This window comes from Plecotus auritus (genome assembly GCF_963455305.1).
Source record: "Plecotus auritus genome assembly, chromosome: 8".
In the NCBI taxonomy this organism is placed as follows: Eukaryota; Metazoa; Chordata; class Mammalia; order Chiroptera; family Vespertilionidae; genus Plecotus; species Plecotus auritus.
The window spans coordinates 57731015-57756748 of record NC_137782.1 but is presented as its reverse complement, the minus strand read 5'-3'; the positions used below and the strand labels follow the sequence as shown (position 1 = coordinate 57756748).

The 25734-nt window shown below is 36.7% G+C and overlaps 1 protein-coding gene across 38 annotated transcripts in view; it reads right to left on the bottom strand.

The window, feature by feature from the left end:
- The window catches only part of TCF4 (transcription factor 4), a 341673-nt gene that overhangs the window by 109075 nt on the left and 206864 nt on the right, over nucleotides 1-25734 (bottom strand). For 29 of the 38 annotated variants that reach the window (XM_080686315.1, XM_080686322.1, XM_080686323.1 and 26 more), the window contains 2 exons: nucleotides 10693-10822; nucleotides 10160-10209 (listed from right to left, as the gene is read on the bottom strand). In XM_080686315.1, the coding sequence (XP_080542441.1) occupies nucleotides 10160-10209; nucleotides 10693-10822 (180 nt within the window). Of the gene's footprint in view, nucleotides 1-10159; nucleotides 10210-10692; nucleotides 10823-11239; nucleotides 11337-11635; nucleotides 12006-25734 lie in introns of those variants that run through there. The other 9 variants (XM_080686351.1, XM_080686350.1, XM_080686317.1 and 6 more) reach the window with 4 other exon arrangements.

Here is a 25734-nt window from a genome sequence, read left to right as displayed (position 1 = left end):
GCCTTTACCCAGGAACCCAACGTGGTGCCTGGTTTTTCTGTGAATGAAAACTGGCTGGGGAAAGACATCCTGGTGGAATGTAGAGACTATGCTCTTTCTCCCCGGATCCCTTTTTCAGATGTTCTTTTTCCCCCCTAACTGCAAGAGTTAAGTAATCAGCTCTTATAAAAAATTGTTTTAAGTTTCCCACAGTCGACAAGCAAAAATACTTTTATGATTTCAGCAATGGCACTGAGAAAAAACACATTACAATGCGGCAAAGGCCAGAATCCAGCAAGTCTTCGACTTTACCCTTAAAAGTCCTGTTTAATGTTAGAAATTTACCTAAACAGTCCTAAACAAATCAAACTCTGACTTGGTAAGAGAAACAAACTGCCACACACAACCACCTCATCAACTCATCTTCATCTTGCCAGACGAATTAAAACCCCAGGCCTAACATTCCCTTACCAAGGGCACCGGAGCCAGGCCTACCGAAGTGGAAGCACGCATCGCTCCCAGGACCCAGCTCTGGCCAATTATAGAAAAACACTGATAGAATGTGAAAGGAGAAGCATGCATCTCCTATCACTTAGAGCAGCCGTGGGTGGGCAAACTACGGCCCGCGGGCCGGATCCGGCTGTTCTATCCGGTTCTCTTGCTCTCCCATCCGCTCCTTTACTTTGAATTTATATTAGTTCACACAAACACTCCATCCATGCTTTTGTTCCGGCCCTCCGGTCCAGTTTAAGAACCCATTGTGGCCCTCGAGTCAAAAAGTTTGCCCACCCCTGACTTAGAGGCAGGGCTGATTTAGGCTAAACCAGCTATTGACAGGGGGAATCACTGTGAGGAGCTTTGTCATCTTGGACTTATGTCCCATTCAAAGGAAAAAAGATGGAGTCCACACTTTAGCACAAACTTGTGGAGTGAGCAGTCTCATATTGAAAAAGGCTGACTGGATGCCTTGGCCTGACTGAGACACTACTATAAGGACAAGAAGATACACAAAGCACTTGCAATCTGTAATAATAAAAGGGTAATTGCTAATTAGACCAGACATCCTTCCGGATGTCCTTCCTTCCAAACAATGCACAGCTGGCGGGGGCTGTGGCAGAGGCTGCAGCAGCAGAGGCGGCAGCAGCAGAGGCGGAAGAGTCCCCCGGCTGTGGCGGCAGCAGGCAGGGCGGGGCCAAGGCCCTTACTCGAATTTCGTGCATCGGGCCTCTAGTATTTTATCATTTCAGAAACACCAAGTGACCTTCGATAGGCAGGATTCTTCTGCATTCCAGACTCTGCTCTTAGTTTCTGCCCTGCTACCAACTACTCTGGTAAACTATCTGCTGAATTCTTCTCCAGTGCCAGAAGATATAGGAGTTACCATGTTGCTAATGTTAACAATGGCAGTGTTTGTCATCACTATCATCAGCTGTTACCATATCTTAGATATTACAATGCGACAGGACTATGCTAACCACCATTAAAAACCCCAGCTGATCAGATTCCATGTTCTTAAGCACTGGACCATTCTGTCTCCATTACAGAAATGCTATCCTGGGCTGTCTAGTCTTTCTAACAGATCTGCCTAGTGGGTGCAAGTTGTGTGTTATCACTAGTGCACTACTTGGGGGTACTGAGACTCATTGACAGTGAGATGAAACTTCTGAATACTTAATGTATTCTGAGTTTCCATTTCCTTAGCCATGAATAAATAGTAGTACCCATCTCACAGAATTTTGGTAGGATTAAATGATTTAAAATAGATGCAAAGTGCTCATGTTTGCCACAGAGTAAACACTATGTTAAGGATGTGTATTAGTATACCAATATCATCTCATTAAACAGACACCATTTATATGTATTTTGTAAACCATGAAATAGATGTGTGACCTTACCAAGGCCACTGGGTAAATAGAGGATATTACACATGAAATTAGAAAGAGCTCTTTATTTCTACCCTACTATACCATTTTTATTGCTATATTTATTCATTGGAAATATATTTCAAAGTAATGTGCATAACACAATGAGTTTAGCTTCTATGAGACAAAAAGGATGTATATAAAATAAGACCCTTACCTTCTTTAAGGTGGACACATAATAAACCCAAAGGACAAAAAGTGCTTGTGGTATACTGAGGGTTATTTTATTTTGATTGCACAACCATCTCCAAAGGCCAGACTTTCTGCTTTTGAAAATGATAAGGCCATTCCACAAACTGGGATGTGAGACAACAATGGGGATTTCCTTAACATGAAGAATCTTGGTTATGAAGCTTTACGATTTAAATGAAGGGCATAAGGGAGAGAAAGAAATGTTCAAATAGATGGTATGTCTAGGTTTTATTTTAGTTGAACAATAGACTTGGAATGAGTATGTATGAAGAAAGAGATGAATGAATGAATGAAAACTTCTGAAAATGCTTTTTCCCCTTGGTGCTCCCAGATTATTTTAGGGATCCACTTAATAGCTAGATGTTGATGTAATTTATTAAAGAGAAAACAAAAGTAGCATTATTTTGTTTTACAAGTAAAAGAATTACCTATCGGGGTTTGATTTTTGTAATTCTAACTATATACGTCCATAATAAATATGCTTAATCCTCTTTTCTTTTCTTTTGCCTAGCACTACAAATTCAGCTATAGATTATATGTGGCAATGTCTTATATGCATCTAAACATGAACTTCATATGAAGGCACTATATGAGGAACCCATAGGCTTTGGCAATAAAATTTCACTCATAAAGCATATGTCTTAGTATTAAATGGCAGAATTTGTACCTTTTTATTACATAATAATACGCTCAAATAGTACATTAGTTACAGAAATAGGTTTATTTTCTATTTAGCTTAATGACTTTAAAAATTCAAATTGATTGAGCAAATTTTCATCACCAGGCCATGAATGTTCTTTTAAAATCTCAGCTTCAGTAGTAATGAAGGGAGCTTAGCACTGCTGCATCCTTCACAAATTTTATTTTTAGCTCATCTGCTAACATCTCAAGTTATTAGACTTTCTCATGATGACAAAGCCCCAGTTTTTATACTCTACTTATTATTGAATTATTTTGTGCTTCAAGTTCATTTTATAATAAGCAAGCCAGAAAATATTATTGTACCTTGGGTTAATACACCTGAGCACCTGTGAAACAACCGAATTCCCCAAACAGGGTTACTTGAAAGCATTAACGCTAAGAAATCAGCCACCTACTTGAAACTGCTTTCTCATAGCAGCTAATGATATAATGATATACTGTGCCAATCGGTAGAATGAAGCCATTACAATATTATTATAAGTATAATCCAGAAGGCATATTTAGAATGATATGGGTTGGGAGGGAGGAGGCTGCTCTAGACAGTTAGGCACTCATTCTCACATAATATCAAAATAATTGTTTCAAAACAGCATTTTTCTAAAATGGCAACTGTAAGTGGTGACAGTGACAGTTTTTATATGGCTGTGTGAGGAATGTACCACAAGGGTTGTTTTTCTGAGAAAATGTAAGTCTTTCTAATAGGAGTCCATGCTTCACAAAGGAAATGCCTTTGAATTACTGTCATTGCGAACACAACTGAATTCTAGCAACAGAACACAAATTTTTCTTTACAACTTGCTATGAAGAGGACTTCAGAAAAAAATGTCCCCAGTCTTCTGTTCCACCGAATACTCAAAATAAATTTAGTGAAACCTAATATACACACAGATCCTCTTCTGATTACTCTAGAAGTAATCGCTTATATATCAAGTTTCAACCCTAGTAGCAGATTTATGATTAATTAATTCCTCAGATGAAAAAGTTAGACTAGAGAGACAATAATGAGTATCATTAAAACACTGAAATATAATTATTAAAATATCCTTTTCAAAATCTAATTTGCCATTCTTTCAGAACTGAATATATAGTTCTCACCAAAACTTCAATCCTATTTTCCACCCCTGAAACTCTACAAAATGCTGAATCTTCTGCACTACCTTCATTTCTCTGAAGAGGGAGCATAAGCTCAAGCAAAGCCAAAAAGTCCTAACCAGCCCGCACGCACCTCTGCAGCTGCTGCAACTTTAAAAAGGGGAATCGTTCGCATGCTGCTGCTTTGAGATAAAATAATCGAGCATTTAAAACCACACATTTTGCACTGCATTTTATAAAAGCTCTATCCTTAATGAGCACCCACACTCGTGTACACAAACACAGCTTGGGAAGGTTGGGATCAAGGCTGAGAATCTCATACTATTGCTTTGAAATGCAACATTATGTTCAGTCTAAGAATTCAGTGAAATTTATTAAAAAAACAAAACAACAATAACAAAAGCAAGTGTCTGTCAACAGCCTGACAATTTCATCTGCTTCAAGGAAATACAACTTTGCTATTTTTGAAGAGACCCTTCATTCCTTTTAGGGTTATTGGTACCTATTAAGAGAGAATCTTATTTAGTCTTCCCAAATGCTATCTAACTTTGATTTATTATTTTCAAACAAAAACTTTAGATGTTTGAAACCAGGAAACACACCTTGGAAATGCAGTAATTATCAATGATGGAGGAAAAAATGGGAAAAAAATCTCTATGTTAAAAATAAAACAAATTCTTTAATACATGAAATATTTAAGGTTCGCAAAAGTGGTAGTCGACTGAATATTAAGCCAACCATCTATATTATTCCACAAGCATAAAATAAACTCACAGATCCAGAATAACTTTTTATAATTTCAAAACATATGCAAGCCCTGTTTCAATTCTCGATCTAGGTAAAGCAGCCTTGCAGCGGCTTCTTAGATTTCTTAATAATTAAACACCACTCAGATGAAATCTATGACTTCACACCAAATATACTCTTCAATGAACGTGATAAAGTAAGGTCCAAAATAAGAGTTCCCGGAAATGTATTTCTCATTTCTCAACAAATGATTCTAATTTTACACTAAATGCTATTATTTCAAAATTCTAAACAAAAATATAGAAAATTGTAGCAAACTCCTGAAGGACTGGAATGCCTAATGGTATATATGTTGTATATTTGCATGTCTTGTATGCTTTTGAAATAGTTTTAATGCAATAAGAACCCTCAATGAAAACTTAAATATATAGAGATTCTCCTATATTTGTTTCATAACCAGCCATTTGTAAAAAGCATTACCTCTAACTGCAATAATGAGAATATGATTGGTTTTCAAAGAAACAATGAATATGCTGAACTTTGGAAGCTTTTGGTTTACTGAATTCAGTATTAACTGCACAAAATAAGGAATACTGTGGTGAATATTTATCAAATTTCAAGGTATTTCCCAGTGTCACATTCTATATAAATTGTGTGAATATTATGTTTTCCCTATTTGGGATGATTTAATTGCATTATCCTTCACCTACCTATATACTTTCATAATTAGTAAGCACAAGTTTAATATCCAAACTTCATGCTTCAGTATCTTTAATTGAAAAATGGTCATACTGTTTAAAGTTGGAATACTGTGACTTATCCTAACATTTCAATGTAAATTCCTATGTTTTCGCAAAGTACCTACCTCTCCAGGAATGGCCCTTTAAAGAGGCTCCTTTCATCACACAATTGGCTGGCTACTTCTAGACATTCCTATTCAAGATCGAGCCCAGGTGGCTGACAGATCATTTTAAACTTAATATAAATTTTATTTTAACAAAAGTTGTCTTGTCACTGAAGTTACAATTTGGTTGACATGATAAAGCATCGTTGTGACTTCCTTATGATCAGTTTTAAAATTGATGGGGGAAATTATGCATTTTAAGTACTGAATTTTTTGATCATATAAGATTTCTGGGCCTCTAATATGGAAGAAACAATTTACCAACTTCTCTTTTAAATTGTGATCTCTTCATGCATTTGAGAAAAGTTTTTTTTCTCCAAATAACTTCCAATATGAACTCAACATCATGTTTGAAAACTTCAAATATGAAGCGTTTTTAATATAATGGAAATCACACAAAATAATTAATGTCATCAGCATTATCCACCTTTTCGTGATTTTCTAGTAATCTCTTCTATAAAAGGAAGTCTCATCAGAACTTTAAGATTTGATTTTATTTAGAATTTTTTCGCTAAACATTGAATTTTTATTTTTCAAATCCATATGATGATTAACTCAGGTCTCAAGTTTTCTTGGAGGGTCTAAATTTTATTTTAGAATATTTATGATAGTAGAGATTGTCTTCCTTAAAATCCGTTTGTCCAAAATGATCTCTGACTACTTAATACAATGGCAGATCCTCCTAAATTTCAAATAAAAAACAAACAAACACACAAACAATAACACCAAAACTAAAACTGCAATTCAACACAGAAAATAGACTTTACTGAAAAGTACAGTGTGAATAAAGGATCACTTAGTGATATACAAAACCATAAACTATTTCTAAGGATTAAACTTATTTCCAGACAACTCTGAGGTTCTAGGGATTTCAGCGGAGAGTGACAGTGGATTCAAAACTGGATTAGAAGTGGAGATAGATTCCACCAATGTTTAAATGATTGTAGTTATTAATAGTTTCTGGTAAAATATATATTGTTTTGAAACATTCCAAATTATAAGATTAAAGCCTTATGTATTTACATACTGATGGGCACAAGAATGTTTCTGAAAGGAGATGCATGTCTTTGTGTTTGGAAAAAATATTTTGAAACTACATAATATGAAAAGTTTTTGCTTTCTAGATGTTAATGCTCCTGTGTTAACATCTAAGAATCGTGGATCATTTTTCAAAAAATGTGATTTAAAATGGTGGATTTTTCTGCATAAATTCATGATTTAGTATGTTATTAGGTTATACGAAGGGTAAGACAACTGCTGAAAAGAGCAGTAAAGTTGAAAAATACTAAGATGATAAATGGTTTTAAAAAGAAAACCAAGATGTGGAAATCAAACTAATAAGAAGTTCACAAGTAGAGTCTAGAAATTAGCTAAGAGAAACAAGCTGGCATCAACAAAAGGAGCTTTCTGACTGAAGTCTCATCACCAGATAAGGGCTACAAGGGCCTGGGATGGGACTGAAAGGAGCACATGGTAGAACCTGAACAGAGAACATGACAATGTTCTGCGTGCTAAGCAGGGCTCTGGGCAATGCGAGTTGTCATTTCACACAGCCTTTCCTTTAAACACAACATCTCCCTTGCCCTGCTGCAGGCCTGTTCTCCAGAGGGAAGGACTTCCCCCTCCCCACTGCGCCTGTGCCACAGACCCTGCAGGATGGCCTTCTGCCCCTGCCCCTGTAGGGCTTCCTCAGTGACCTGAGGGCTCTAGAAGCAGCAGAGAGCACAGACACACGCTCAAGGACCTGCCAGTTCCATGGCACGCTGTTGGGCCAGGCGTACGTTTTCTCTCTCCCACAGATGCTGCAGTATTCTCAAAAACAGGGCCAGGCAAGCCCCTCACTCTCTTCATTTCTTACCAGACCCAGCCTAATGGCCACCAGAGAAGTCCAGCCTCTGCCCCACAGTCATGTCATCAATAACATCTGATTGCAGATGTCACAGTTTCAATTTTCTTTGTTTTATGTTAAGGAAGAGCAAGGTCCCATTTTGAAAAAAAAACAAAAAAACAAGTGGAGTTGACACAACAGATTGTGACAGATTTATTACTATTTATCATGGTAAATATGTAAGAAAGAAAACATAAATGTCATTATCTAGTCATAATCACTCCAAAGGAAACCTTTTATTAACCGCAATTTTTGTTATTTGTTATAAAAATATTCATATATATTGAAGCAAGTTCTAGAGGTGTCTCTTATCAAATAAATATACATAAGTGTATCTGAGCTTAAAAAGAGAATTAAACATAGCAAAGATCTAAAAATACAGAAATATAGATCTACTGGGGCAAAAGTGTTACAGTGTCTACTACAGACCATCTCTTTGGGTCAAAATAAAATATACATTTTGTTTGATGGTAATGCATGTAATCAATACATACAACAAAGCTAATATAAACTAAGTTACACTGCTACTTAAACAGAGCTAGATTATTTTTAAAGTAATGACAATAAATAGATTATTGGATTCCAAAAATCAACCAAGCTATGTTCTTCTTCTTCTTGAATAAAACAAAAAGTCAAGCACACAAAAAAGGGTAAAATTTCCATTTCAACAGAATTTCCCTCCTTGTCTTTCAAAAAAGGTACCCTATTTACCAAGATGTTCTATAAGGACCATTAAAATATGTGGCCAAGATACACTTTCTATGAATAGTAATTCCTAAACTGATCATCAAAACCCCAAAATTAAACAATGCAAACTAAATTTCCAAATCCAGATTTATTCAGAAGGAAAATGTACTTTAATATTTGTTAACATATCAGCAACACATAAATTGTCTTAATAGCAAAAAAAAATTTGCTATTAAGACAATTTTCTATAGTGGCCAGTTCCCTCCAGGGAAATACTTAAAAATATACAATGAATTATGAGAAATTGTTGTTAACAATGAATAAGCAGATAGATAATTTCTAATGCCACACCAAAGCACTCCTTAGAAACTGCAGATTTCTGCATTATTTTAGCATTGGAAAAAAACAATAACAACCTAAATGGATTTGAATATGAGGCAAAAATAGGGCATTATAGCTTTAAGTTTTGCTTGGCTTTTATACCACAGAGCTATTCTATCATTTCAGAATATTCAAAGGTTCACTTATTGTACTTAATGCTGTCCGTATTAGGTTCAGGAATGTTTAAAATGTAAACAGCTGTGAGGACTATATCATTTCACGTTTTCATAAAAGCTATTAAGAGCTAAAGTTTCATCTACATTAAATCCACCACAAATTTCAAGCTTAAACTATGCTTATAAAAACCTAAGGGGATATTAGTCAATTTTAATACAACATAGGAAAATCAAAGAATAAACACTCAGTACATATTAAGTGACTTATTGGTAGTCCAAAGTGACTATTCTATATGCATTGGCAGTTTTATTTACACAATATTTTTCTATATTTATGGATACTTTTGGATGCCTCTTCAATATGGCCAAGTTTATGATAATCAGCATACAAAATCTGCTTTTTTCCCCCTGATAAGAGTTATTCTGATATATTCACTTAATAAATTTTTAGATGAACTTAACTGAAATCAAGTCAAATACACAGGTGTTTGGGTTAATCTAACAGTGCATCTGCAAAAACTATTATTCTTCTAATTTATTCAAAATAAAATAAAATAAATATGCAAGAATTGCTTAGTAATATATTTTCAGAAATACAAATATAATTTATTTTAGAGTGTAAGAACTTATAATAGGCCCATTATCATTCTTTTCAAAGAATACCAGTGTCCTACAGAACAGACATTTAAATTATAATATCTATCTCATAGAAAGGAAAGAATTGGGGGGGCGGGGAGTGGTAGAAAGGAAGGAGAAAACGAGAAAAGAAAAACTCATATTTTTATTCTATATGAAGAGGAAATTATTAGAAAAAGACCAGTTTAAAGTGAAAAAAAAAAAAAAAAACACACACACACCAAACCAGGACCTCAAATCTGAAAATATATGTAAGAAATGAAAATAAGATATCACATATTTCATTGTGATCACAACCACTGTTTGCTATGCTGGGGACTGGAGGGACCTCAGCCACTCCTGCATTTAGCTCGCTATTAGAAAGACCCAGAATGCTTTTGGTTACAGCTGGATTCTTCTTGCTGTCACCTGGTATTCCAGACACAAATGGCTACGGAAGCAGCCACCTTTGCAGACTTATTCAGTAACCTCTTTAGAAAATAGAGACATTCTCTCTGCACTCTGGCCTGAAAACCATGTAAATTTTTCCTAAATCCTCTTCACAAATCTCCTTTCGCATGCAAATCCATAAATCATCATAATACTGACAAAGAATTTAACTAACACATGAAACTAATATTCATTCTCTTGAAAGCTCTGCACAGGTAAAACTCCTGGACCTTCAGGCACCTTTTCAAGGCCCCCTTCAGAGCTTCACCTGCTGAATACCCACACAACCCCCGTCTTCCAGAATATGCCATTAATCACTCCAGGGTGGGTCAGGTGGCCACACGTGCAGGACATTCCCTCCTCATCCACATTCTAGATAACCTTGCAGCTCTGGTGCATGGAACCTCACTTCCTCCTCTGGCCTCACATCTCACAAAACAGAATGAAATTAATAATATTCAAAGCAGAAACAAGCAGTACTTACTGAAGATGGCAAACCTGGAGGAACTTTTCGAACTTTCTTTGTCTGTACCTCTGAAAGAAAATGAAGAGGCTGTGAGCTCCCCGCAGGCCCATTTTCCTAACTAAAGCAGATTAAACCAGGAAGCCTTTTAGATTAGACCAGATTTTCTTAAATCGTTACCTTAGCAAAATGTTGCTACCATGATCACCTTTTATCCTGGCAGAATTCAAATTCTGCCTTTTTCATAAAAGTGCACATATTTAACTTTTTAGTACTCTGATTCTTTAAAATCTTTCTCATATGGGCAGCGAAGAGAACATAAGAAATAAGTGCTCACTATAATAGCTCTTCCTCTACTATAGGTTGTTAACATACCCACCCAATGCACTGAGGGGGAATCATGAGCCTGACTATTGAGCAAAATTTTATGATTTTTTTTTCTTTTTTTGGCGGGGGGGGGTGGGGAGGGGAATAGGATGAGAGGGTGATATTGAAAAAAAAGAAAAGAGAGACTCCTAATAATCACTCAGGCATTCAAACAGAGGATACCTTACCCATGGCACTACTGTGAAGAGGCCTCCTTCGGGGGTTATTGCTAGAATACTGATAATACTGGGAACCAGGTTTGGTGGGCGAAAGGGTTCCTGGATTGCCCATATCCATGTCACCTCCAAGGAGACTCTGCTGAAAGGTTAAAAAGGGAAAACAAACATATAAGGTTAATTTTTCACATTCACCACCCCCCAACTGATTGTTAGTAGTTAAACCAATGCAATAAAGAAAACAGCATCTGCTAAGCTGAAACAATTAAAACCCAACAAAACAAAAAGGGAAAGAAAGCAGTCTAAGAAGCTAGCACAGAGTTGGTGAATTTTTAATTCCTACTTTGGAAAGGAAGGTAGAAGGTGATTCCCTTCAAAGCAATATTTTAATCTTTTAAGAGGACTAACATTTTGATTTAAAAGAAAAGGGCACTTATGTAAGACTAATGTTTTCTTTATCTCTACTTAAGCTCACATCTGGGAACTATTCATGCCCTTCCTTAACAAGAACCAAGAAGCATCTGATTTTCCGAACGCACACAACTCCCTGGCTGCTCACATTGGGGGTGAGTGTAGATATAGATGCTTAAGTCCACTGAGAACCCTGCCTCTGCATCGGCACAGCACGATCCTCCACAGATTTACGCAGCACCCACAGAAAAGAAAATGCCAACGATCCGGGAGGAAATTCAAATCCTCACATTAACTTCCAAAATCATAGGAACAGGAGGCTTTCTACGCTAACAGGAACAAATTAAAGAACTTTAGGTGCCCTCTTGAGGACTATCAGAGGTTGAAACACATCCCCACAGATTAAACATTTACCTGAACACGAGAAAACTTTCACAAATATCATTAACTTATCACACTGTGACAAATTACTAAACCTTCGAAAATGATGACATATGAAAGATTATATAATATCACATTTTCTAAAAACTACATAGAAACTTACCCATAACATATAAATCGTCTGATTATGCTCTGCATTGAACACATTGTTCTTTTAATTATTCTGATGTGAAGGAAAACAAGTGTAGATACTACCATTTATATTAAGAACAAATTTACTATTTAATAAAGAAATTTTAAAATTAAGTACTAAAAATCTAACTTTATCGTTACTTGTAATCAACTTTTACTGACTGAACTAATTACTGTCCTTGATAAAGTACAGAATGTGTTTTCCCTAATCTAAATTCTAATCACCATGTCACTCACAACAGACTTAGGGATGCTTCACTAACACACTATTCACATGCAAAATACTCTAAATAGGCCAATTATGACTCTGCCCCTGTTCCCTGGTTAACCCGCTGAGAACTGAAAAATTTCACAAGGCAGTCACCAACTAAAACAAAGGGTCCTTGTTTTAAATTAAGGCAGTCTTTTTGATTCCTAAATAGCTCAACAAAGTGGCATGTCTGCTAGTGAAAGCAGTTGGTCAAATATGACCCATAAGCTGGAAAATCAAAAATTCAAACCTCCCCTTTCCACTGCCATATAGCTAAATATCATAAAGAGACCCTTCCATTCCCAGGGATTTGTGAGTGCTGGATGAGTAATAGATAAAGGACTAATCAGCCACTGACAAGCTTTTGCCTGATTCCAGTTTCAGACTTTTTGAAGGGATACATAATAAACCTTACTTTGAAATAAAACTTCAAGGGTGAGATTTTAGGTTGGAAGCACATTTTGAGTAATCAGCTCACTGTAAGTATCTTAATATCTACCAAATAAATAGCCAATAAAAACCAGATTATATACCAGATAAAAATCTGGCATCCACATGCTCAATTACTGTCTCTTCTGAATTTAAGATGTCAAAATGCTATGCAATGACAAACTAAAATACAGAGCTCTTTATAATCAACTTTTCTACAAAATCAGGAGTCCAACAGTATATCATCAAATGATTTCTTTGTCATTTTAGGAATGGCATTAAACATTTTTAGAATCTCAATCAAAAATCTTGATCTTGGTAAATCTTATTAACAAAGTCTATATTTAAGTCCAAATCCAAATTTTCTTTGAAATTTGAATCAATAAATCTGCAGGTGATTTAAATCACAACCTCCTTATAGTTTGGTAAATCTACAAAGGAGTCTTTATTTCATTGGAAATAGTTTAAAATTGTATTATTGACAATATTTTTGTACTTTACTTTTTAATTAAATTTATTGGGTGACATTGGTTAATAACAATATACTTAATACACACTTAAGCTTCAGGTGAATAACTTTATAATAAGACACCTGCATATGCCATGGTGTGCTCAACACCTGAAGTCTAGTCTCCTTCCTTCACCATATAATTGATCCCCTTTACCTTCTCAGTCCTCCCCACTCCCCTTCCCTTCTGGTAACCATGGATTACCCCATTTCTTCATGTTTATTTTTCTAAAATTATACAAAATATTCAGAAAAGTGCTGAGCAGATTTTTTTAAATGCTTGGTTGTCTTTTTAATGAGCTTAACTATTGCTTTATTTTGTTGGTACTGGTGGCAAAGGTTTTCACTCCCAAGAAAGTAGATGCATTCAATAGGTCAACATAAAAAGAAAAAAAAAAAAACTTGCAATACTGTATTTTAGCAGCATTCGCAATAGTGCTGTGAAAAATATAAAATGATAGCTAGACGGTAGCTAAGAGCCTGTGGCTCATCTTATTGTTGTTAATGTAAAAGAAAATTATTTCATGGGCCAGTTGTAAATAGATCATGTATCCAGCTCTAGAATGTGCAGCCAGCCACATGAACTATGTAGAGTGACTTAGTCTAAAACCAGACAGTGCCGACAAACATTTAGTGGCTCATGCTAATCTCTTTTCCACAAAGCACATTTCTGTGTCTATCTTTTTAGACTTGTTTGTTCCTTTTTCTTTTTCACTTGACAACAGAATCATTCTTCTAATGTAACAAAAATAAGCATTTCCTCACACTTAAGAGGGCCCTATTCAGCCCCCAGGGGAAATTAAGATAAAAATATATGTGTTCTCATTGTAGAGTATACTTGTGAAATGAACAATGACCATTGACTATTGTTTGGCCTTTACGTCACACACTTAACTGTAGCAATAAGAAAGATAAAAAATTTTCCACCAGCTGAAAAATCTGAGTTTACAAATTTAAAAAGACACATTAATTTGATTGAATAAGGTAAATTAAGTATTGCATACAATGGACAAGGAATTCATTTATATATGAATTTACCTACATATAGTGTAAAGACAAATTTATGGTTAATAAAGGTTAAGGTTGAAAGGTAAAGTCTACTTTAAAAATGGGTCAATTTCTCTTTGCCTTATATAGGGTTAGCGAGGTTTTAGGTTTTGACATTGTGCAAGCTCATGCTCTGCGGTTATACTGGGTCCCAGTAGAAGGCTGCCCACGTCTGCCAGGAAACACTGGAAGCAAGATGTGGCATCTCAAAAAGCTAACCTGTAAATCTTAAACCCAGAGTTTAGCATTTGCTTAACTGTCTGCAAGGTGATGAGATGAGCTCTTCCCCTTATTCATTCCTTACTTTATTGAAAGATAAACAATTTTTAAGACTCAACATACTTTAATCGAAGTATTAAATAGGCTGATATTGTCCATCAGGCTTAAATATTTTGGGGTCTACCCCCTGCAGCCAATTCTTTAGCAGAGAGCCAGTCCCAACATAGCCACTCTAATGCCAAGTGCAGCGTTCTGTGAGGGTCCCTTTCAATTACAGTTTTTGTTTGTTTGACATCAGGTCTGGGTCTCAGACTGTCTTTCTAACAGATTCTCAACCCTGCCCCCATTTCTTTTGGGGAAAGCTTTTTAACATCCTTGATCAACCACTGAACTTGGCTTATGCAACCAAGAATGCAAAGCATGAATTAAAATTGAGTAACAGAAAAGCAGCATACATCTCAAATTAGATTTATAACTGAATGGTAATCAAAAATAGAACTGACTGCTTCATGCTTAAATTATCAACTTTTTTCTTGTTAAACTAAAATCATCTTGCTCTGAACTATTATTTCTTTTCAGTCAGCACTTTAAATGCATTGGGTGGGTGGTACATTTCTTAAAAGGAAGATTACATTTACCCTTAATTATAGATATGAGTGAGATCAGAGTACAACGAATGCTGCTTTCCTGGCTTATAATTAATTCATCTAATAGGTGAATGACCTTGAATTTCAGAGTTGGAATCTGGGAGAAAGAAAAAAAAAAAGAAATAGAAGGAAAAAAAATCCCTGGGGAAGGCAAATGCACCCCTGGATTCTTAGGCTTTCTCTGATTTTGCGTCACTCCCATTACGTTGTGATCTGATATCAGACACAACATCTTGGGGGGATGTTGTAGAACAGAGAAAAGCAGTCTCAGATGAAACCAGATTAAGCTCATTTTCTGAACTATTGCCAAATGCTTGTGAGTCTAATTCATGTTTGGGTATTCTAATACTCACACAGCTGCAATTCCATTCTTTCATCACAAACCTAAGTGATGTATAGTGGCTTTGTGTGGTGAACTGACTCTATAAAGCCAGGAATTTTGGAAGGCTTTACATTAATATGAAAAGAAAATTTTGAACCATGTTAAATTTAAGAATACTGGATATATGTATAGGTACCCAATAGACTTTTCAGCGCTAAGTGCAAAATTCGTATTGAGAAAAATTAAAAATTACATTTGTTTAAAACTCTTTAAAAAAAAAAAAAGCACAACTGAGGTCATTTCTACATAGCTAATTCTGCACAGAATTGGGTTTTCAAAGACACTGCTGAATAAGATTCCTAACAGCCACGGGGAAGTTTTTGCAAATCCCTGTCGAATAGCTGCTGCTGAATTTGCCATTTTGACCACAGAAGGGCCATTGCTGACTTACTATAGTAGCAGGAGGGGACGATAATTTTGCTGCTGTTGGCACTTACTCTGCAACATAGAATATATCTTGCACCAAAGGGCAATGAAGAAGGCAGTATTTCCACCTGTCCACTTTTGAACTTCAAAGCTCAAAACTGAAGGTCAGTCAATGGACAGTCTTTAGTCCTGAACCTGAAGTTCCCAGAATGCACTTGTTTTGGTTTATTTTGATTTCTGTCCTATGCCTGGTTTCAACAAAGGAGAACTGGGGACATTTAGAAAGATAAGATAACTTTCATAATCAGGGCCTTAACAGATTGTTATTGTGCTGTAGAGAAAAGCGGATTACTAAAATTATCATTTAGCAAAGGTTTTCTTTTAAGTACCTTTGGTCAATGTTCTCTATTTCCACTGTAAAAGTGGAGCGCACACTGTACAAGTCAAAAGTGGAGTCTCAACCTCCTAAGTAAAGAGAGGTTGTTTTGAAGTCAGATCACCCAGAAAGCTCAGAAGCACACACAGCAAAATGACCTGGGGTCAGTTATGCAACTGCTCTAAACCCTACTTCCTCCGCTGTAAAAAGGGAGTAATAAAAGCTCTATCACAGTGTCATCAGGAACACATTATACAACATATGTAACATGTCCAGGAAAGCTGGTGTCCAGCACATGGTCGCCCTCCTTCCCTGTTCCTCCAACTCACAGTCCCATATTACAGTCCACTGAGGATTATGTAAACAATTCCTCAAGAGTTGGGAATGACTGTCAGTTAGTATACACTGAGATAATAATTTTGAAAAGCCACTATAAAAAACTAAAACCTAAAAACCAGTAAAATAAACAGTGATGACATAGCCTAATTGCCCAGAGTTACACTGGCAACAAGAAATGGCTAGTTTGGGTCCATATTTAATAAAGAAACTAGTCAACAATCAATCTCAACAATTTCAGCATAGTGGCCATTTTCCTGAAACAGCCACAAGGATTCCTTCAAGGGCTCATTTAATTTTGCTTTTGCAAGCACAAGCAAACTGTGGCTGCTAATTCAACTATATGTGAGAACAAAACTAGTCAGACTAGGTATTGCCAAACTAGATACGCAAAAACAAAAACATGTATTTGATACAATTTTATCAATCAAAATTGACGTTAAATTCAAACTCTTACTAGTATATTAGCCACATTCAAATTTTGTTTTTCTCCTTGCAAGGCCAATTACCAGTATTTAATAAATGTTATGTGGTATTTACCAAGTGTTATTTAAAAAAAAAATATTCCCCCATAACATCACAAAAATAAATAAATGCAGTTCATCATTTTGGTTGGAAATGTGCATAACTCCGAAAGAATACAAGTGAAATTTTACAAATTCATCTATTTTAGTAGTGATTATATTTCACCAAATATTTAAAAATTCTAATATACTGTCTTTTCCTGTAAACACATCACCTTATATTTAAATGTTATAATGTAATACAAAGGTTACCATGGTAACTATTACTTAATGTATAACAGAGTAATAGTCAAATAAAAACTCACTCATTTTGTTATAGAAATTACAGCTGCCCAAGTGTTGGCAAGATTTATCCATTCACCTATTTGACTACCTCTCAAATTAAAAAGAACAAACAAACACTATTTATTGTATACACGAAACTGAGGAGGTCTTTCTGTGAATTCTGAAAATCCATTCTGGATTCCCATGTCATCTATTACATATTAAAAAGAGGATTGCATTTGTTAGTGAGATGGTAAAAATTTAGCTAAAAGAAAACACCAAAGCAATCAGCAACCTACAATAAAAGTAGGTTTGAAGAAATCTGATATAAACAATATAGGATTGAAGCTAACCTACTTCTTTTCAGATTACGCTCCTTGTCAGTTGAGGAATTTTATTTAATATATAATTTGATAAGTATGCTATAATAACTACTTGCCTTAAAATGTTTCTCTTCAGCAATTTTGTTCCAGTGTAAAAATAGAACATTTTGAGTAAGACCTGTTAATATACCAGGGAATTAGCACCACTTCTCATTCTATAAATATAAACATGTGGCTACGATAGATGTGCTGAAAAGTACATTTGTCCAGGTTGCTACTTTATAGTTAAATAAAAGAATATCAAACTGTCACATGTCAGTCTTCTTCTTATTGGGTGAGGAAGGTTCCATTTCAAGGTTGTTGTAAATGCTTTCCCCTCTGAGCAAGGATATATAAAAACGATTTTCAGGTAGAGATTGTCCTCCCAGAGGCCAGGGACTGGGACCCCAGTCATCCTGCTTACCCAGCACCTGGCATAGGTGCTCAATTAAACTCTGACAGCCAAGCCTAGGAGATTCACTAAAATAAAGTATCCTGATAACTGTCTGAACTTACAAATAAGGTGACAAGATTACCATATAACACAAGAAAACTGAGGTTATATGGAGAATGAGGAAATAGACCAAGAGATCTTCAAATCATCCTGCAGTTACTTAAGCCCTGACTACCCTTCCAGAGTTCAGTGTGGTCCCTGCTTCAGTGGATCAGCTTTCAATGTGCATTAAGAGGACCTCCCAAAGTTCTTTTTCTTGAATATATGGCTTATCAAAAACGTGTGGTATAAAGCCCAAACTAATTTATATACTAGTTAAGAGGAAATAACGTATTCGTATTTTAATTCCTGATGAGCTTACACGGAGACCTGCCATTGCAATTGCTCACTACATATTGCAATGAATGCGGAACATTGCTTCTGATCAAATTGAGAACTTAAGTAACAATTCTAGACATTGTTAGCAAATTTCTATTCCATTAATCATTCCAACTACTGCTGCTCTAATAATAGTAGTAGTAGTAGCAGCAGCAGCAGCAGTAATAGTACGAGGAGGAGGAAGAACGTGAAATCAGAGTCGTGGGAACTGTAAGAGGTGTAGTAGTAGCAGCAGCTATTGCAACAGAGTGTCTGCTATGAGCCAGACACAGCTGCAGACCCTTTACATACTAACAAGGCAGAAGATACAGCCCCATTGTACGCGAGGACATGAGCGTGGGAACGCTGCCTGACCCGTGTGGCTGGCAAGCAGCAGAGCCAGGATGGGAATTCGCTTAGGCTTGTCTTCACAGCTGGTGCTTGTCTTCTCCCTCACACACGCCCTCCCTCTAGTCCTTACTCTTGGTTTTATTCTTGCCTTCACCCCAACCATTAGGAGGAGTCCATCTGTTTCTCCTCAGTGCATCTTAAAATCAAAAGCTCACCTCTCAAACTTACTCCATAGGAGCCTCTAACTTAGTAGAGCAGCACATGCCTGCGTGGGAGTGCCACTTACCTCCTGGGAGACGCTGGACAACGTGTCTAACCTCTGCAGGCTGCACGCTTCGTGCCTGGGAAATGCTGGCATAATCATACCTGCCTGTTGTGTGAATTAACTTAGATAATATGAAGTGCTTAGCAAAGTTCCTAGTATTTACTTAGCCTTGGTAAGGAGTACTGTTATATATATTGTATATATAAAATATCTTACTATATGAGAATATTATGTAACATTGCTACATAAATTAGAATATAATGGGGTATATTACCATATCTAAGTATCATACATAGTGTATATTATACAAATTTGTAATAGATGAGGAAGTGTTAGGCTATAAGACAACAAGCCCTTTCAATGAAATCTCAGCTTTTATCTCAGGTCTCCTGAGTCTCCCGCTGCCTTTGCTTTGGCGCTCCACAGTCTCCTGGAGTTCTCCACCCTTGATTTCCACAGGGTGGTCGGTTGTCTTCTCTAAGGAAGTTCAAATTGGTTTTCTTTCTTCCTTTTTTGGTTTGTTTTGTTATTTCTTATCCCCAGTCTGCTCATTTTAGTCCTGTCACATTTCAGTCCTTTTCATTCTAGACTTTTCTTCCTACTTCATCTGAAAACAATGCATGCAAGGAAGTGTTTATTCATCATCTAGTCTGGCAGTTCCTCAAGGCAGAAAATGAGCCTCAGTCATCTTCCTGGCATTTAGCACAGTAGGCCCTACTACACAGTATGTCCTCAACAACTGATTAATCAATACGGAGTATGCTTACCTGATTTCACCAATTACCATCTTGAAGATAATTTCACCATCTCTAGCCTAGTAGACATATAATCCCTCCACCTATATATTCAGCCTGGTCCTCAGCTTTTTTCCTGTGCCTTTAGAGTGGTTTTTAACAACACCCTATGAATGCTGCACTGAAAAAGCTAAAATGTGATCCTTAATATGTAAAAGTCACCTCTTTCCCACAAACATTCTGCAGCTTCCTAATTATTCTCTAAGGCCGTTAAAATATATTTGAGGAGAAAAGACACTGCAGAAAAGAGGAACAAAGACACAATGAGAAAAAGGGGGATGGTTTGGGGAGAGTTTTGAAAAGAACGGTTCCTCTGGGAACACAGCACATAAAACTGGCCAGGAGAAATAAAAAGAGCTGGCTGAGAAATTACTCTCCTTAGCAGAGACAGCAAGATCTCTAAACTTGATATTTAGCATTGGGATTCTAATTTCCAAACTATGGATAGCAGGATAGCTCAAGACAGAATCAAAAGACAGCAGATACTCAGTGTGCTTTAGTGGACTTATGGTCACAGAAATGGCCACAGTAGACTAGAGACAGAAGTAAGACAAACAAGGCAACAACTTAAATACTTAGCTTCAAACACAACACAAAATTTGGGTACATTTCTTCATAGGAAGTCATATGGCCTAAACTTCCTTAGACTATTGATATACCAATTTGTCTGAACTCTCTGACTGGGCTAGTGTTCCCAGAATGGCACCACTAAGATCAATGGTCTAACAGAGGTCATCAAATATTTTCTTAAAGGGCCGGATAGTAAACATTTTGTTTTTTCGGCAACCATAAAGTCCCTGTCACAACTATTCAACTCTGCTGATGCATCATGAACTCAGCCATGCATATTGTGTAGATGAACAGGTGGGGCTGTGCTCCAATAAAACTTTATCTATAAAAACAGGCTGTGGGCCGGATTTGGCTCCAGGCCATAGTTTGCTGACTTTCTTTTCTAGGATGAAGATGTAGTGTTTGTATAGGGCACATCCTCAAAGTTCAATTATTTTGTCATGGTAAGAATGCCACAAAATTTTATGGAAGCCATCTGCACCCCTCACTCTCTCCTGCACCCCTGTTCCACCCTGAATGTTCATGTACTGCTGACAGAATTTAGTGTTCCAAACCCATAGCTGCTCCTTCTCTTTCGGCAGAAAAACCTTAACAAGCATGTCAAACTCGCGGCCAGCAGGCATGTGAACCACTGGCCGCGAGTTTGACATGCCTGCACAAAAACTCACACCCTTCCCTCCAACTCGACCCCACAGGCTCTGATCCACCTTGCAGGCCTCCCTTTCTTCTTCCTCACATTTACTCCACGGGCTGCAATAAGTGCCGACTCTGAGCCAGCCAGTGTTCAGGCTGAGTGCAGAACCTCCTCATCCAAACCTTGCCTCAACGCAAAGTACAGTGAGAATCACAGGGAATCCGGGCTTCCCCAACCACCCTCTCTCATCTCCAGCCACTGCCAGCTTCAGAGTTTCAGCCTTGACCTCTGCAGCTTCCTACCAAAACAGTAACCTGCCCTCCTCTGAAATCCCATCCAGAACTCACTCGAGGAAATCCTTTCTAGATAAATAGCCAGTCCCCAATCTCTCAGTTTACGCAATATTCACACACCTATCTTATAAGCAGCTTTCAATCTTTAGAAGAAATATGATATTTTAACAATGAGCAACCAACTAACTTTGCAGATTTAGAAAAGAATTGTAATTTTTAAGTTTCCTGATAGTAATTGCAGAGCATTTGTATCTACCTATAGTTTATCTTGAAAGATGTAGGAAGGCATATGTTTTATTAAGTGTCCCCATAATTCCTCATTTTAATATATTTAGATATTGAACATCTGACACTGATTATCTGACCTAGTTCACAAGCCAGTTTAACAAAAATCATGACAGGATTCAGCAGCACAAACACTCCTCAAACACCAAAATAATTTCACATATCAACTTTTAAATGAACCAAGTACTTTAATCTTTCATACAGATATTTTACTGAAAAGTACTTGAGCAAAATTAATCGATGACTCAAAATTAAATTAGACTTTTAATGTAAATACAAACAAAATGCCAAATAGAGAAAAATGAGTGAGCAGAGGAAGAACATGAGATTATAAAATGATTCTAAATTTTATCTGGAAAACAAAATGTATGATAATTATAGCTAAGAAATATCTTTATGAAGAGGTTGGGAAACCCTACTATATCCTATATAATAAAAGGCTAATATGCAAATCAACTGAACAGCAGAACAACTGGTCACTATGATGTGCACTGACCACTAGGGGGCAGACACTCAATGCAGGAACTGCCCCATGGTGGTCAGTGAGCTCCCACAGGGGGAGCGCCGCTCAGCCAGAAGCCGGGCTCATGGCTGGCGAGTGCAGTGGCGGTGGTGGGAGCCTCTCCCGCCTCTGCGGCAGGTGGGCATTTCCCCAAAGGGTCCCAGAGCCCGGAATGCGAGAGGATGCAGTACAGGCTGAGGGCCGCCCCGCCCCCCGCCCACCCAGTGCACGAATGTTGTGCACTGGGCCTCTAGTGTGTGTGTGAGTGTGTGTGTGTGTGTGTGTGTGTGTGTACGTATGTATATACATATCTGCTTTAAGTAAAGTAAATTAATACAATTTGGTACTACTATAGAAGGACAGACATAGCAATGGTTGTATAGAAAAATTTATAATAAAAGTGTCATTAAAATCAATGAGGAAACAAAAAATTCTTTAATAAACAATACTAAAATTTTGCTTAGCATTTAAAGAAAAATAATTAGGTAGGTGTTTGCTTCACACACTTTATGCCAAAATGTATTTAAATGCAAAGGTTAAAATATAAAAGCGAGAGAATAAACTAAGCCATTAAAAAAACACATTTTAAAGTAGAGAAGACCTTTTTTAGCCCAGGTAAAACTATCACAGGTAGTTTATCAGGTAATTGAGAGCTTTCTATAGAAAACACTAGAAACAAACCTTCCAAAATAAATTTAAAAGGGACATGACCACTTGATTAATTTTTAAAAGTGTATGAGATAAACTGATTTTCGTTTTAGTTTTTCATAGGTAGATTATGTTATTATTGATAACTTGCTAATGTTCATTACAAAAAGGTAGAGAAGAGGGCTAGACTCAGTGAACATGCAGCATCTCACTCTCCCGGCAGCCTCCCCATTGTGTTCATCCACATAATCTCCGGGAGAAGCGCTGTACCTGCCCGCAGCGCTGGGGAGGAAGAACAATTTCGGACCAAGGTCCACTGCCCAAAGCCGGGACAGAGTTCAGTGACAACGCTGGTTTCTCAAGCACTGAGAGTCAGCGAGTGCTCTGACACTCCCCAGGCGGCAGCAGGCTTTTCCAGAGACCAGCCTTCTCTCCACTAACTACTAGGCTTCGAGAGGCACACAGGGCGAAGAACTAAGCTGTTTTAGATGGAAGGTCCTGTTTCTACACTTGCTTCGAAACATTTTTTAATCATATACATACGCCTTCTTTATATTATATAGTTAAAACTTATGTGAATTCTCAGAAGAAAGTAATTTACATGATGGGTTTATAATCCTTTAATAATAATATTTGCTTTATTTGTTAATTTGGCTTTTTTTCCTTCCAGAAAAGGATAGTTATTTAACTTTTTTCCATGGACAGGTCCATAATGTCTTGTCCTCAGTTTTGATATTCTAAAGTCTCTAAAAGTTTTCTGCAGTTTTGTGACAAACCTGGCCTGAGCTGATGTGAGGATCTCTGTAATCTCTTTTACCCTCATAGGTGTGACTATGTACTCACATTTAGAAACAGGCATCTATTTAATTACTTGATGCCCCATGAGACTCCATGGGGGGTTACATAGAACATGTTACATATACCATATTAACTACCTAAAATGCAAAAAAAAAAAAAAAAAATCCCTGAACTCTGAAATATACATGGCTCCAAGGGTTCTGTGGCCTATAAAGTTCTTTTCCTATCAAGTGTTAAAAGCATGGTGTGAAAGAAAATTTACTACACCACCTTCTAATTACTTTGGAGATACTGTCAACACCTAAACCTATTTAAAGTAAAAGAGACTTTCAGTTCCTTTAGAATATCCACACCGGGCCTGCTCCAGTGAGCAGAGTATGTACTTGAACATGTCCAGTTAGCCCAACCTTCTTAGATAGCCAATGAGAGGCAGTGAGACCTTTCCTCGTTGTTTCACGGTAATGATCTCTCTCTGGAGAGCATTTTTATATGCAGAACTCTTAATCATATCTGTTAACATTTTCGGTTGTTTTGGTTTGTATACTACTCAATTCGTTGGACACATCATAAGTTTCACTGCCATTTGAAGAAAGTTTTATGTACCCAAAATACTAGTCAAACCTCCAGTTTCACCATGTGGTAGAGGCAAAAATCCACCTGCCTCTTAACCCATCATGATCTTGGCCCTGAAATGGGTGCTGGGCACTCAAAACCAAGTTCCTCTAAAGCAGGAGAGGGGAACGTCTGGCCCGCAGGCCTTATAAGGCCCGAGAAATCATTTGGCCTGGCCCTGCCAAGGCATTGGGGTGAGTTAATTAAATGTTTGACCCAATAGAGCAGGCTAATTCTTACGCTGATAATTCTGTACAGCCCTGGAATGGTGTTAAATGTCCAAATGGCTCTTGGCAGAAAAAAAGGTTCCCCACTCCTGCTCTGAAGTCTTACAGCACACAGATCGAAGACTGTTAAGGGCAACCTAAAATAGACAAGCTGTGTGTGTGTGTGTGTGTGTGTTTATGTATGTCCATATATTTTATATATACATATATTTTATATATTTACATTTATTTGTTTATTTTTATACTGTCCCCATCTAAACACCTACAAACCAATCTGCCATCCTTCCTCCTTCTGCCAACACAGACAACAAAGCTCTTGCAACTTCTATCCCTTTGCCCAAAATGCCCAAAATTTGAGGGAATTAGGATATGGCAAAAACGTTTCACAGTTCAGTCAAGTTTCAGGCTCCTATTCTTTAGAAAACATACTCATAAGTTTATTCCTTTAATAAACAGCATTACATGTTCCAGGAACTGTTCTAAGCAGGGGTATAAATCACAGTCCAATTAAGTTTCACTTGTAGATGTGAAAGAAAATATGAACAAATAAGTAATTAGTAGTTCTATAAGGCATTCTATATGACTAGAAAAATATAAATACAATACAAACCTGTAAAAATATGCAAGGGGAATGAATTATAGATTATCATACACCAGGTAAGATTTAATAAGGATCAAAACCTTCCTTAAATTAGTTTGTCTTGAATATTTTGTATCCTACAATGAAATAATCAATAGATCCTAAAACCATCAGGTGACAGATGATGAGAAACTTTATAATGGGGAGCAGACTGCAGCACAAGGATTCACTGATCAATCTAAGCATCATGACAAGAGAATGACTAAATATTATCTATCGCTTCATGTGAAGCAAAATGATGTAAACAAGATAACCCATGAAAAATTGGATCCTACATCTTATGAAAACTTTAGATTCAACTATCATTTTACAGGAAATATAGAGAATCAGTCCAATCTAGATTGGGGATATTATTTAGAAAAAAAATGGCCCAGATATAATATTAAAAAGGGGACGGAAAGGCAGAGTTAAAGATTTTAAAAAGATTTAAGAGACATGATAATCAAATGCAACATGTGACCTTGTTTGGAATTTGATTCAAGTTCCAACTGTAAAAAGACATTTGCAAGACAAGCATCATGACAAACTCAGGATGCTATTAAAGTACCATTGATAGCTTTGCTAGCTATGGCTATGAAACAGAAAGGAGCGGGCTTGTTTGTTAGAGAGGCTCCTGAAATACTTGTAGGTGAGATAATATGCTATCTGGGCATTGCTTTAAAATATTTCAGAAAGATAAAGTGGAAGGGTTGCTATATAAAAAAGATTGGGAAAATGACATCTGTTGAAACTAGATGATGGATACATGGAAAATTATTTTGCAATTTTCTCGATGTTTTGTGAATTTGAAAATTTCCATAATAAAAATGTTCTAAAAGTTTAACATATCACTAAAACAAATTCTCCGTGTTTTTAAATTTAAGGAGGAGACTGAACACCAGCAGTGGGTTAAAAGCTGTAGGTTCCTCTAAGATTCATACTCCATCCTTT